The sequence below is a fragment of the Xyrauchen texanus genome, chromosome 49, assembly GCF_025860055.1.
Source record: "Xyrauchen texanus isolate HMW12.3.18 chromosome 49, RBS_HiC_50CHRs, whole genome shotgun sequence".
Classification (NCBI taxonomy): Eukaryota; Metazoa; Chordata; class Actinopteri; order Cypriniformes; family Catostomidae; genus Xyrauchen; species Xyrauchen texanus.
Genome location: NC_068324.1, coordinates 25,033,684 through 25,045,802, shown reverse-complemented (window position 1 = coordinate 25,045,802; position 12,119 = coordinate 25,033,684). Strand labels below are relative to the sequence as shown.

The 12,119-nt window shown below is 37.7% G+C and overlaps 1 protein-coding gene across 1 annotated transcript in view; it reads right to left on the bottom strand.

The window, feature by feature from the left end:
• Nucleotides 1–1,721: 1,721 nt before the first annotated feature.
• LOC127640086 (ankyrin repeat domain-containing protein 27-like) overlaps nt 1,722–12,119 on the bottom strand; it is a gene marked incomplete at its 5' end in the record, with an annotated part of 42,951 nt that continues 32,553 nt past the window's right edge. The window contains 12 exons of the mRNA XM_052122481.1: nt 1,722–3,665; nt 4,566–4,617; nt 4,908–4,986; nt 5,103–5,199; nt 5,292–5,465; nt 6,404–6,523; nt 7,021–7,218; nt 7,430–7,549; nt 7,644–7,688; nt 8,187–8,306; nt 9,001–9,060; nt 9,974–10,171. Coding sequence (XP_051978441.1) covers nt 3,273–3,665; nt 4,566–4,617; nt 4,908–4,986; nt 5,103–5,199; nt 5,292–5,465; nt 6,404–6,523; nt 7,021–7,218; nt 7,430–7,549; nt 7,644–7,688; nt 8,187–8,306; nt 9,001–9,060; nt 9,974–10,171 — 1,656 coding nt within the window. The remainder of the gene's footprint in view (nt 3,666–4,565; nt 4,618–4,907; nt 4,987–5,102; nt 5,200–5,291; nt 5,466–6,403; nt 6,524–7,020; nt 7,219–7,429; nt 7,550–7,643; nt 7,689–8,186; nt 8,307–9,000; nt 9,061–9,973; nt 10,172–12,119) is intronic.

The following is a 12,119-nucleotide window of genomic DNA, read 5'->3' as shown; positions in this document are numbered from 1 at the left end:
ATGGATCCGTGTGTCTGCCGTGTCTCTGTCATGTTTGCTGAGGTGAACATGGAGAGGACATATACCTTGAGACTGGACAAGCTGCCAATACTGCGGTCATGTGACAGGGACTTTTGTCTTTGGGCTGAAATGTTGTCAATACACGTGTATGTTGACACGCTCTGCTCACTTCCCTGTATGAGGACGGTAATGGTCACGTAATTGTTTGGTGTTTCTCTGTTGGTGTGTCTTTGAAATGCATCACTGCATAAACAGAGATACTTACAATAAAGTGCTTTTTAAATATATATAATGTGGCTATTACAATAATCTATGTTGTTAAAATGTATTTGTTGATTTTAAATAAAATTATGTATTTATTACTTATTTTAAAAGTACATATTTTTGGGTGTTATGTGACTTTTTTTTGTATTATTATGATGATGTAAATATTATTTTAAATTGCTGTGCTTTTAAAGTTTTCTAAGCTGTATTCGAGTCCATGTATCTTTTTAGATTGCTCCACTAGTCAACAGTTAATATAGTTCAACACTCATGCACTTAGATTGAATGAAATGTGTTGTTTATGGTTGTGCTGTTCTAATGTAATACTGCCCTCCAGTGTCTGCTCTCACACACTACACAGCACACACAATCTTATTACACAAATCCCCCCCCATTTTTGGAGGATTTAAAAAGGCAGAAATGTGAAGCTTATAATTTTAGAAAAGCACTTGCATTAATTCTTCTGTCAAAACATGAGGGGGAGCAGGCTTCTGTCAGGGGTGGGGCGGGGCACTACCCCCGGCCCCCTAGAACCGCCACTGTAGTTTGTTCTCAATAAATACTCGCACACCTGAATTACAGTGAGCCTTTGGGTAAAACATTTCAGAAAGGCTGTTTCAATCATTTAATGCACTTTTTTTTTTAAGAGGTGCTCTCTCTGTTTCTATGTGTTTAGTGTAAGTGGTTTAATCTCTCTTTCTCTGTGGTCTTGATGCATGAGTGCCTGTGAAACCAGGCTTGTGCTTTATAATGGTAATGACTACATTTCCCTACATCTCTTTCATTAAATCAAGCAGGCTGTAAGTTTTATGTCTATCTGGCTCACTGTCATCAATCGTTCCAGCTATCAGCACAAGCTGAGACACACTAGGTGCCATTTTGGCTCAAGAGGAAAGTTTTCTATAAAGAATGAATCCATTAATGCGGTAACAGAAACACTGTGATCTCAACTGATTACAATTGAAATGATGGTTTATGGCTTTATGGTTAACATATATGTAATAACACTGTTATTCTCAGAGGTTAGGTTTAGTGTTTAAGTTAGGCGTACATTAATGTCATTATTATATTTGTACTCATTATTAATGTGAAATTTGGAAAGCATAGGGCGATTTTTGCAGATGAAAATTTTGAGCTGCAGTCACTGATTTCCCGGTGAGCTCAATCTGGCCTTTAAAATATCTCAAACATCTAAAATATCTCAGGTTGATCCTTTTGGGGTTTTTCTACAGAGCCCCTTAAGAGTACAAGAGGAAATGCATTTTCTGGAATACTTTTACATTCCATCACAAACAGTTTTTTCCATTTCATGTTGAAATGACTGTTATTATTTTTACTCATAATAACTGCGGTCCTTTGTTGATGTGTCTGCTGTTATATTTCCTAATTGCTTTTAAATGGTTGTTACTTGCAATGTAAAGACAGCTTAAGACATTTTAAGGGACACACTTTTCTTGTTTCATGGGTTTATTGGGCTAAAATTAAAACTCAAGTGGAATAATACAAAAATAATTGCTCTTGAGTTCTTCAGATTGCCACAGTGAATCTATACATTCAAAAATGCATGTCATTTCACACACAAACTTTTTTTTCCTTCTTCACACTTTAAGTTTGTAAAGACATTACGATAATTTCTGTCCCGCATTTATTCAAGCCCTGCTCTCAGACACACTTGAAGAAAATCCACTTCCATTTATCACTCAAAATGCAAAGTCTCTAACTCTAGATTATACCAGACTAGTGGCAAAATGTCCTGCAAACTGCAATCAATCATGTTTCATGAGCTCAGCTCTTAAAGAAAGAATAAAGTGCATGACATCAGTAGAGCCGTGGTTCATAATAATACCCAATGCTGACCCCAAAATAGATCATCTTTTTGGTTATGCAATGTTTAGCAATATATAAACTGTTGTCCTTATGTACTTTATATGTTTTTTTCCCCTGTCCCAAGACATCGGCGACCTTTAAAAACATCACCTAACACATAAATTCTCGAAACCCAATTGCTCGAATTATTAAAAGTGATAATTAACAGATTCAGTGATGAGATCCACACTAAAACAAAGCCAAACAGGATGTATTTCAATGATGGAAAAAAAATAAAGACGTTAATATTTAAAGAAGAAAAAGAATATCTCCTAAACATGTGAAAAAGAAAATATCCAGTGTGAGTAACAGTCCACTTGTGATAACACAATTTTATGACATCATGTACTGCTTGTATAACTTACATTTAGCCGATGAGACATTAAGAGTGAAATAAATGTGAAAATGATTCATGAAAATGAGAGAAAACAAAAGTTTCACAGTTTAGGGAAAAATATTATCTTACAATGTTAGAAAATTAAAAGTGCTAGTTATGAATTTGTTTATGTGCTTCTAAAAGGAATAGTTCACCCAACAATTACAATTCTGTCATAATTTACCAACCATCATGTTGTTCATGATCCCAGAATTGTTAATTTAGGGAGAACTATCTTTTTAAGAAACAGTTGACATGGTTTCTGCCCAGTTTCCTCCGGATGTCTCCCTTTATATGCTATACATTCAGAACGTTTCTAAATTCAATAAATATCCCAAATATAGTTCTCCGAGCTCATTATGTTGCGTTTATGAGACCACTTATCATTGCTATAGTTTTAGATCATTTTACCGCTGTAGCCACATGCAAAAATATTAAAGATCAAATAATTACATTTCCAAAAGTTCCAGTCATGTTTGTCACTTCCTCTTTTTGCTGTGGAGCAATTTTCAAAATGTACATATTGACCCTTAAAGGAATGTTCTCTAAAAATCTCTCATAAACCACAGGCATGAGAACATACATGATTTAACATTGGATAACACATTGCCACTTATGCGTTTGGCATATTCACGTCAATGAAGTTTACATCAGGTTTGAACACAACAACACCATTAAGACCAGGAGGCAATGGTGGAACCGATTTAGTAATGATCGATTTAGATTTAGTCCGGCTGCATGATTAACAGAACCTATCAGAGGAGCATCACAACACAACATTGTCCATCTCTGTGATGACTGAATTCACATCACTCCCTCTGGACTGGCCGTCCCACTCCTCCTCCTCGTCGTCTCTCCCCACTGCTGAGTCCCAGTTGAACTGCTTTGGGTCAGGTGTGGTTTCAGGAGAATGGTCACATGAGTCTGTGGTGTCGTGAGGTCCATTGATAATCTCCTCCTGTGTCTCGTGCTCAGAGAAGATGTGTTGTGTGGTCTGGAGAGAGTGTTGTGTCAGGTCTTGGCTGATAGTGTGACTGCGGTTCAGACTTTTGGTTTTGGTGTTTGGCGATTGCTGTGTCTGTTGATGGCAGAACGGACCGCTGATGTCCACCTTTTCTCCTCTCTTCATTCTCTGTCTGTTACTCTGACTGTCTGGAGTCTGAGATGAACAGATGAATCAGGAGTTAACTGACTCACTGGCTCATTCTAATAGTAAAGGCCTATATACACCAAACTTGTACGAATTTCCGACATGACAAACGCTTGAAATGAAACTATGCATCCCTTTGAACGGCTTCAACTAAACCTTAATATATGGCACAAATTTTCTGCACGGCAAGATTTTAGAGTTCATTCGTTTAAATTTAATTTACGTCGAGCCAAAAAGTTTGTACAGCCATGACTTTTGTCTACAAGGTAGGACAATTTATTTATTTTTTTATCCCCTTTTCTCCCAATTTGTAATGCCCAATTCCCACTACTTAGTAGGTCCTCGTGGTGGTGCGGTTAATCACCTCAATCCGGGTGGCGGAGGACGAGTCTCAGTTACCTCCGCTTCTGAGACGTCAATCCACGCATCTTATCACGTGACTCGTTGTGCATGACACCACGGAGACTCACAGCATGTGGAGGCTCATGCTACTCTCCACGATCCACACACAACTCACCACACGCCCCATTGAGAGAACCACTGATCACCACCACGAGGAGGTTACCCCATGTGACTCTACCCTCCCTAGCAACTGGCCCAATTTGGTTGCTTAGGAGACCTGGCTGTCACTCAGCACGCCCTGGATTCAAACTTGCGACTCCAGGGGTGATAGTCAGCGTCAATACTCACCGAGCTACCAGGTAAGACAATTTATGAACTTTTTGGATGCATAAAAAAAGTAAATAGTAAACCAATTGTCATATATGACACTACGATATGGCATTGGAATGGGATGGGATTAGTATAGGACTGGGATGGGAGGGATGTATGGATGGTTTGTTTCATTTAGTGCTTTAGGTGTGAATAGTCCTTTAAATGTGAGTAACTGAGTGTGAATATGCAGAATACCTGCTCCGATAGACTCGTTATGGTCACAGCCCTGTTCAATCTCTTTTGAGTCCTACAAAGAGCAAAAATATTTTATAATCCATACTGAAAACAATAGCTGAACTTTTAATAGGGTTTAAATGATACTGTGGAAATCCCATCTAGTGATGTCACAGATTTAGTGGCCGATGCTTTATATGTGCGAGCGAAAGCATTCATTTTAGTCTTTTTTTTTTTTTTTGTGTCCAGCATTTCAGAATAACCAGAGCAACATTTCAGATGCTATAGTTATTTACATCTTGATTTCCATCCACCATTTTTTATGCACTATCCAAAAAAGTGCATTAAACTAGGAAAACATACCGTTGCGTGGTGTGGTCTGTCTCTTGTCTCCCACAGTAAGGATTATCATGCTGTCTGACTCTGTGCACTACTGAGTGTGCTACAGGAGAAACAGGTTTCAGGTTAATTACACAAATTTAATACATAACACTTTATATGTATGTACACAGAATATATAATGCATCCTGGCCTAATAATGTGGAGAGGACTTCTCACCGAGAATCCCCTCTACTCCACTGGAGTGTGATTTAATCAGATCTGACTCCACAGCATCAGTACAGGCTTTCTGTAAGAGCCTCTGAATGTTGGTGTTCTTTGAAAGAATAGAACAAATACTGATATTTTATTGTCCTGTCTGACACAGCTATCTGTTTTTATAATATAATGACAGACTCAAACGCACACCTTGCCGCCGGTCTCATAAGCACAGTCGAGGGCGGTCCTCTGTCTCTTGTTGCGTATGTGCACCAGCGCCCTCCTGTGGAGAAGCAGCTCCACCAGCTGAACGTGTCCTCCCCTCACGGCCTCATGCAGACCCGTGTTTCCATGATTATTAGCAAGATTCACTAACACACCACTCTAATGAGAACACAACATTTATTCATTCATGTTTCATTCAGCACTACACCGATTATTAACCAATAGTCATAATAATAAACATCCAAATGAATACTAAAGGTGCAGTTCTATTATTGGCATACAAGTACTGAATCAAATTACAGTGAGAGGTTCAAAAACTAATTCGATTTATTAAAGAGATAGTTCACCCAAAAATAGAAATTCTCTCATCTTTTACGCACCCTCATGCTATCCCAGATGTGTATGACTTTCTTCTGCTGAAATAGAAAAAATTAAGAATATGTCAGCTCTGTAGGTCCTTACAATGCAAGTGAATGGTGACCAGAACTTTGAAAGTCCAAAAAGGACATAAAGGCAGCATAAAAGTAATTCAAAAGGTCCAGTGGTTACAGCCATGTCTTCTGAAAAGATATGATAGGTGTGGGTGAGAAACCATTATTTAAATCCTTTTTTTTTTTTTTTTTTACTGTAAATCTATACTTTCACTTTCACATCTACATTCTGGTGTGGAAGTGACTTTCACTTTTACATTCAACCACCTACTGGTTGTGGCTTGTCAAAGGTTGGAGATTTAAAGTAAAATATAGATTGGATTACTTTTAGGCTGCCTTTATGTGCTTTTTGGACCTTCTCAGTTTTGGTCACCATTCACTTGCATTGTGAGGACATACAGAGCTGAAATATTCTTCTAAAAATCTTCATTTGTGTTCAGCAGAAGAAAGAAAGTCATACACATCTGGGGTGGCATGAGGATGAGTAAATGAGAGAATTTTCATTTTTTGGGTGTACTATCCCTTTAAAAGATGCTTGAGCTTGACGTGACTTATGGAAATAAATATATATAAATACAAAACAATAAATAAAAATAACATTTGTAAAATTTTGATCCATACTAGAACGACATTAATATAAATATCATGCAATACGTTTTAGAGTACCTCCAGCAGAACAGTGGCAATCTCCAGATGTCCCTTTAAACATGCATGAATCAATGGAGTGTTTCCATAATGATCTTTCTTATTCAGTTTGGCATTACTCTCCAACAGAGCAGACACCACCTACAGATACATAAACAGCCAGGAGAGGGCACTATAGACCATTAAAAGTAACATGATATGGCATTTACAGTACCAGTATATCATTTCTATAATGTGACATATTTCCGAGGAATATTTGTAGGGTTGGACTGATTTTGTCTGTTGCTTCACAGGTGTTTTTTCATTTATTTATTTTTTATTTATAATGCATCATGCACTGATTAAACACAATAAGAGACATTTATTAAATTAAAAGGGGCACATTTTGGTGTCATAGACAGTAATATATATTGAAATAGGTACACGGTAGCTTGAGTATTTCATCAAACCAATTAATATTTTTTACATAATCAAGTTTAATTTAAACTGCCCACATGGTAACACAAAAATAGAAGTTTAATACAAAGCTAGTGTGAATCTTTTGAAATCAATCATGTAAGATGTATATGATGAGTAATGAGTTATGGGAAGAGTGAATAGGAAAAAAGGCAAGCTGTGATTGGTTAGGTTTTGTCCACCTGTATGTGGCTGTTCTGGCAAGCCAAGTGCAAAGGAGTGGCACTCTGATTGTTGAGGGCATTGGTGTTGGCGCCGTGGCGGATGAGCAGAGAGACAAGAGCGGTGTGCCCGTGCAGTGCTGCCACATGGAGCGGAGTGAAACCGTCACCACTGCTGCTGTTCACACCCAATCCATCCGGCTGCAGACGGGCTATCTTCTGAATACACAAATGGAACGGAAAAGAGCGGCAAGGATATTCTTAAAAAAATTGCTGTTTGTATTTCATGGAAGAAATTGTGTCATAAACATTTGGAATGACATGAGGCCTTCATAGCAGCATCAAATAAATAGTCTCCTTAAAGCATTATAATGTCTTAATATACAGGTAACGGGGCATTATTTTACAATGTGTGTTTGTGTATTTACACCTTTTGTGTTGGTTCACAGTTGGAACACTGGCACAGTGGATGGCACAACTCAGTCTTAATTGGCATGCCAACTTCCTCCTCCTCTGGCTCCTCATCCACCCATTCCAAAAGATAACGCACCTAAAATACATTCAAACACAATTATGTTGCATCTACAAAGAGATACATCTGCAATTCTGTGCTGAAGTGTAACTGTTGTGTGAATTGAGCGCACCATCTCAACATCTCCATCAGCCACTGCTCTCAACAGCTTTTCTACCTGCTCATTAAAAACAAGAGTGAGAAACCATTCATTTGTCCCAATGTTTTGTCAATTCACTGTTGCTTTTACTGGGCAGTTACCATGTGAGCTACCCAGGCCCTGTTTATGTCTTATTTTTTTATTTATTTTATAACCAACATCTTATGGAGTTTTTTTTATTCCTTGCCAAAGTGCCATTGACTGGCTCACTGGGGGTCTAAACACAAATATTATTTAATTAAGGCACATCATATTTTTATCAAATAGCACAATGACGACACAAATATTATTGGCTTTATTTTCTGTAATAGCATAATTTCCTGTACAGCTGCTTTACAACTACATCTGTTGTGAAAAGCGCTTGACTTGATTTTATTTGTCATGTATTTTACATAAGTGGTTATTCTAACTTGAGTTATAATTCAATTCTGAAACACCTCTAGTTTCCTTTCATATTTTCTTATAACATGAGATTGGTAGTACTATGATTGGTCCACTAGAGGGTGCTGTCAGTACCTCTTTGTGTCCTGTGCGTTCAATCTCTGGCAGTGAGGTCTCAACACTCACTGATGACGTGCTGGACACAGATGAACGTCTGCTGCTAAAGTCAGACGCCTGAGGAGAACGGCTCGGAGACTGACAAAAAACATATTTTGAAGAGTTTGGGAATGTTATGGTTAGTTTAATCAGGAAAAGCTCACGATACGTTGTCTGTGAATATTCCCAGTTATCCATGATAACCAATCATCTCGCTGAGTTATTCAAGTCAACTGGATGTGTTTCTCTGTTGCTAAAGATGTTTCCACTCATAGTGTCACATCTGATGAACCCACTTGGATGAGTCGCAAAGCATCTTGAACAACAGAGAAAGTTGAATTGATTTCAGACAGTTCAGTCATGAAGCTACATGGAGCAAGCTGATAGGTTCTTTGACAAGTGATCTGTTAGCCAATCAACTTGCATACTCTCTCTTTGTCAAACATTTACATTTCCACAGTTCTTTGCAGTTAAACTGGTTTCACTGCAGTGTTTTACCAATTTTTTTCTCTCTGAAAACTTCCTCCTCCCCAGCACCACTTGTCTAGAACTGGTCAAGGGGATTGCATGCATGTCTAATTGCAGCAGCATGCCTGTGCATGTTTAACAGTAATAAATCTTTGCACTTGCTCTCCAGCAGTGTAAGCAGCAGCATAAGCAGAATACGTCTGCCAAGACCATATTAATTTGTAATATACATTATAACACCTTACATTTATTCAGAGAGTAGTCATGACTGAACTAGAATAAACTGTGCTTGACATTCATAAATAAGTGTCAATTTCAAACTCACCTCAAATCCACTTTCCCTTTTACTGGAGTCAATGTATCTGTGTTCCAGTAATGACAAGATCTACAACATGAACACAATTATATTTACTACTGACAAGCCTTAATCTGATGAGCGTTAAAGTGAATCTGAGACTCTACTCAGTTCCTTAAGTTGAGAGATACTAAACCATGATGAATACACCGATATCTCACTGCATTAGAAGGTTCTTGCTGATAAAAACCTAGGGAGATGTCAGAATTCTCAGCACAACTGTATTAAACCTGCAAAACCAATTCTAGTTCCAAGTGATTGGTTCATGCTGAAAATTCAAACCAATCTCAGGCTCCTTTATCCCTTATTATGCTACACAAATCAGTGTGTGGCAGTAGCATTTTTACTGTTGAAATTAACACATGCATGCAGTTAATTAAATGTAACAAACACAAAATGGAATCACCACTGAAGCTCAACAAGTGTAATATCACCAATGAGTGAAATGCTAAAAATAGCGGAGGAATTTGCACAGACCAGTGGAATTATTTATAAGTTGGTAGTATTAAATCATTGCTGATTTAATTTCTGCATATGTATTTCCTGCATTTTGATGCATTTTGTGAAATCTGTTGTTTCTTATTTCGTGGAAGTGAGATTATTTCTTTGAACTGAACTGGTTGATATGACACTACCAATGAAACATTTATGCGCTTAATCGCTATTACAATTTTAATCGTTTTACAGCACCACTTGTTTCAAATCAGTATTAACATTGATAACTACATAATTTGGAAACTTTAATACTCAAGATCAGATGTCTGAAATGTGTTTTGCACTTGAACTGATCAAAGAAAATAGAAATCATTTTAAAATTGTAGTATGTCATTTTCGGGCTTGTGCTCAGAAGGGAAACCGGATGTTAAGGGGCAACATGCTTTCATTGTAGAGGACATTTCATGTAAATCCACTTGTGTAAAGACCAAGGGTGTATATTATTGACCTTAGTGTTGAGGGCACAGTGCAGTGGGGTCTCCTTGGATTTGTTATAAATGAGTGTTGATGCTCCGTTCTCCAGCAGCACCTCCATGATGCCCTCATAACCCCAGCGGGCGGCGATGTGGAGCGGTGTGTCACCCTTATCATTCTGCACATTCAGCCGGCAGGAATGCAGGTCAAAGTACACCAGCCCCTTCACACACTGACACACAAACATTTATATCAAGAATGATATTACACAATTTTCAATTATTATAGTTATTTTAAGTTTCTATCTATATATTAAAATAGAGATCGACCACTATTGAAACTTTACTACTTAATTGGACAACATTTTTAAAATATTGGGTTGACCAATAAATGCCACCTTCTGGTGCGTCTGCAAAGAAGAGTAGCATTACACTGCTGAAAGAGTGGTGTTCACAGGTAAGTAACTTTAATGGTATAATAATGTATATAACAGCCATTCAGGCTCAAGAGAGATCTGTTCCAGAAACGCTTGATATGTAATTTTCACAGTAAGTCTCACGTGAATGGAAAATTACCTCACTTTCTTGTAACATGAGATGGGTAGTAGGCAAAAGCGGTAAAAGGCAAATGGTGAAAAGTCTTTAAATTCAAATCCAAAATACTTTTAAAAGTGAAAAGCACTGAACCAGTGCATGATATCATTATAACAGGCTAACTTGTTAATTTGCTAACCTACATTAGCACATCACTTTCTTTAAAATGTATGATTATTCTAGTGAACAAGTGGGATATCGCACAGCATTATAATCAATACATAAACCTTTAAAGACATGAGAGTAGTTTAAAAACGGACTATTATATCTATTAAACGTGGTATTATTTTAGGTTGCAAAACAACTTTTCTTAAATATAATGGCCCATTTTAAACTACTCTATAATTCTAACAGTGTCTATGTGTTGTAGTTTATGTGACCTTTGTGACGTCTCAAGGCAGCTAGCAGACATTCGGATTAACAAGTTTGTCTGCTTCCTGACTAACTGGGGCCCAGTTAGATTGAAATAATCAGAAATAAAATTGGAATTATGCAATCATCTGTCATAGCACCTCAGAAAACAGTGTCTAATAATTTTCCTCACGTGCAACTTCAATCCTTCTCTGTCATAGGTCATGAAGAGCTAACAAAACTTATCGAAACATCAAAAGCCACAACATGTTTGTTAGATCCTATACCAACTAGGCTCTTAAAAAAGGTAACTCCTGTAATTTCAGAACCTCTTCTTAATAATATTAATTCCTCGCTATCCTTAGGACATGTCCCAAGAAACTTTAAAATGGCAATTATCAAACCGTTTATGAAGAAGCCACAACTTGATCCTGAAGAACTGGCTAATTATAGACCGATTTCAAATCTTCTGTTTATGTCAAAAATACTATAAAAGGGTAGTATCCTCCCAAATATGTTCATTTCTACAGAGCAATAGTATATAAGAAGAATTTCAATCAGGATTTAGGCCTCATCACAGTACAGAGACTGCACTTATCAGAGTTACAAATGACTTGTTCTTATTATCTGATAGAAGCCAGGCATATCTGTGTATGCCTGGCTTCTATTTAGCCAGGCATACACCTAATTTATCCTCCAACCCACAATTAGGCTGCTTTAGTTGGGTCTGCCGGAACCAGAAACATTGATCATGATTTATAACTCTGCAATAAATTGAATGGCATCTATGCTTATATTATTTTATTTGTTTCCCTGTCTCAACCTCGGGACTCTTATCCTGAGGTCACCAGAACCGGCTGGATCCAGCAACATACCTGCTTCTTGTTGGACTCCACTGCTGCGTGTCACAGAATGATGATGACTAAATACAGCCGGTGGCAACCAAACATCACTTCAGTCTATTATGATGGACTTCAGGGGATCAACTGATGCCAACTCCAACCATAAGACATTGGGATACTTCATATGCCATTGTCTGAACCTTGGATTTAGGATGGACCCCACCGAACCTCACTGAAATTACCGGCCAGATTGAACTGAGTTTCACATCCCTGATCTCTGCCTGCATCACCTCGGTCTATTGATGGACTACGATCTTGAAATGGAATGCATAGATTAACAATTGCCAACAAAAGCCTTCATCAGGCAATTAACAAGGACAATTACATCTATGTG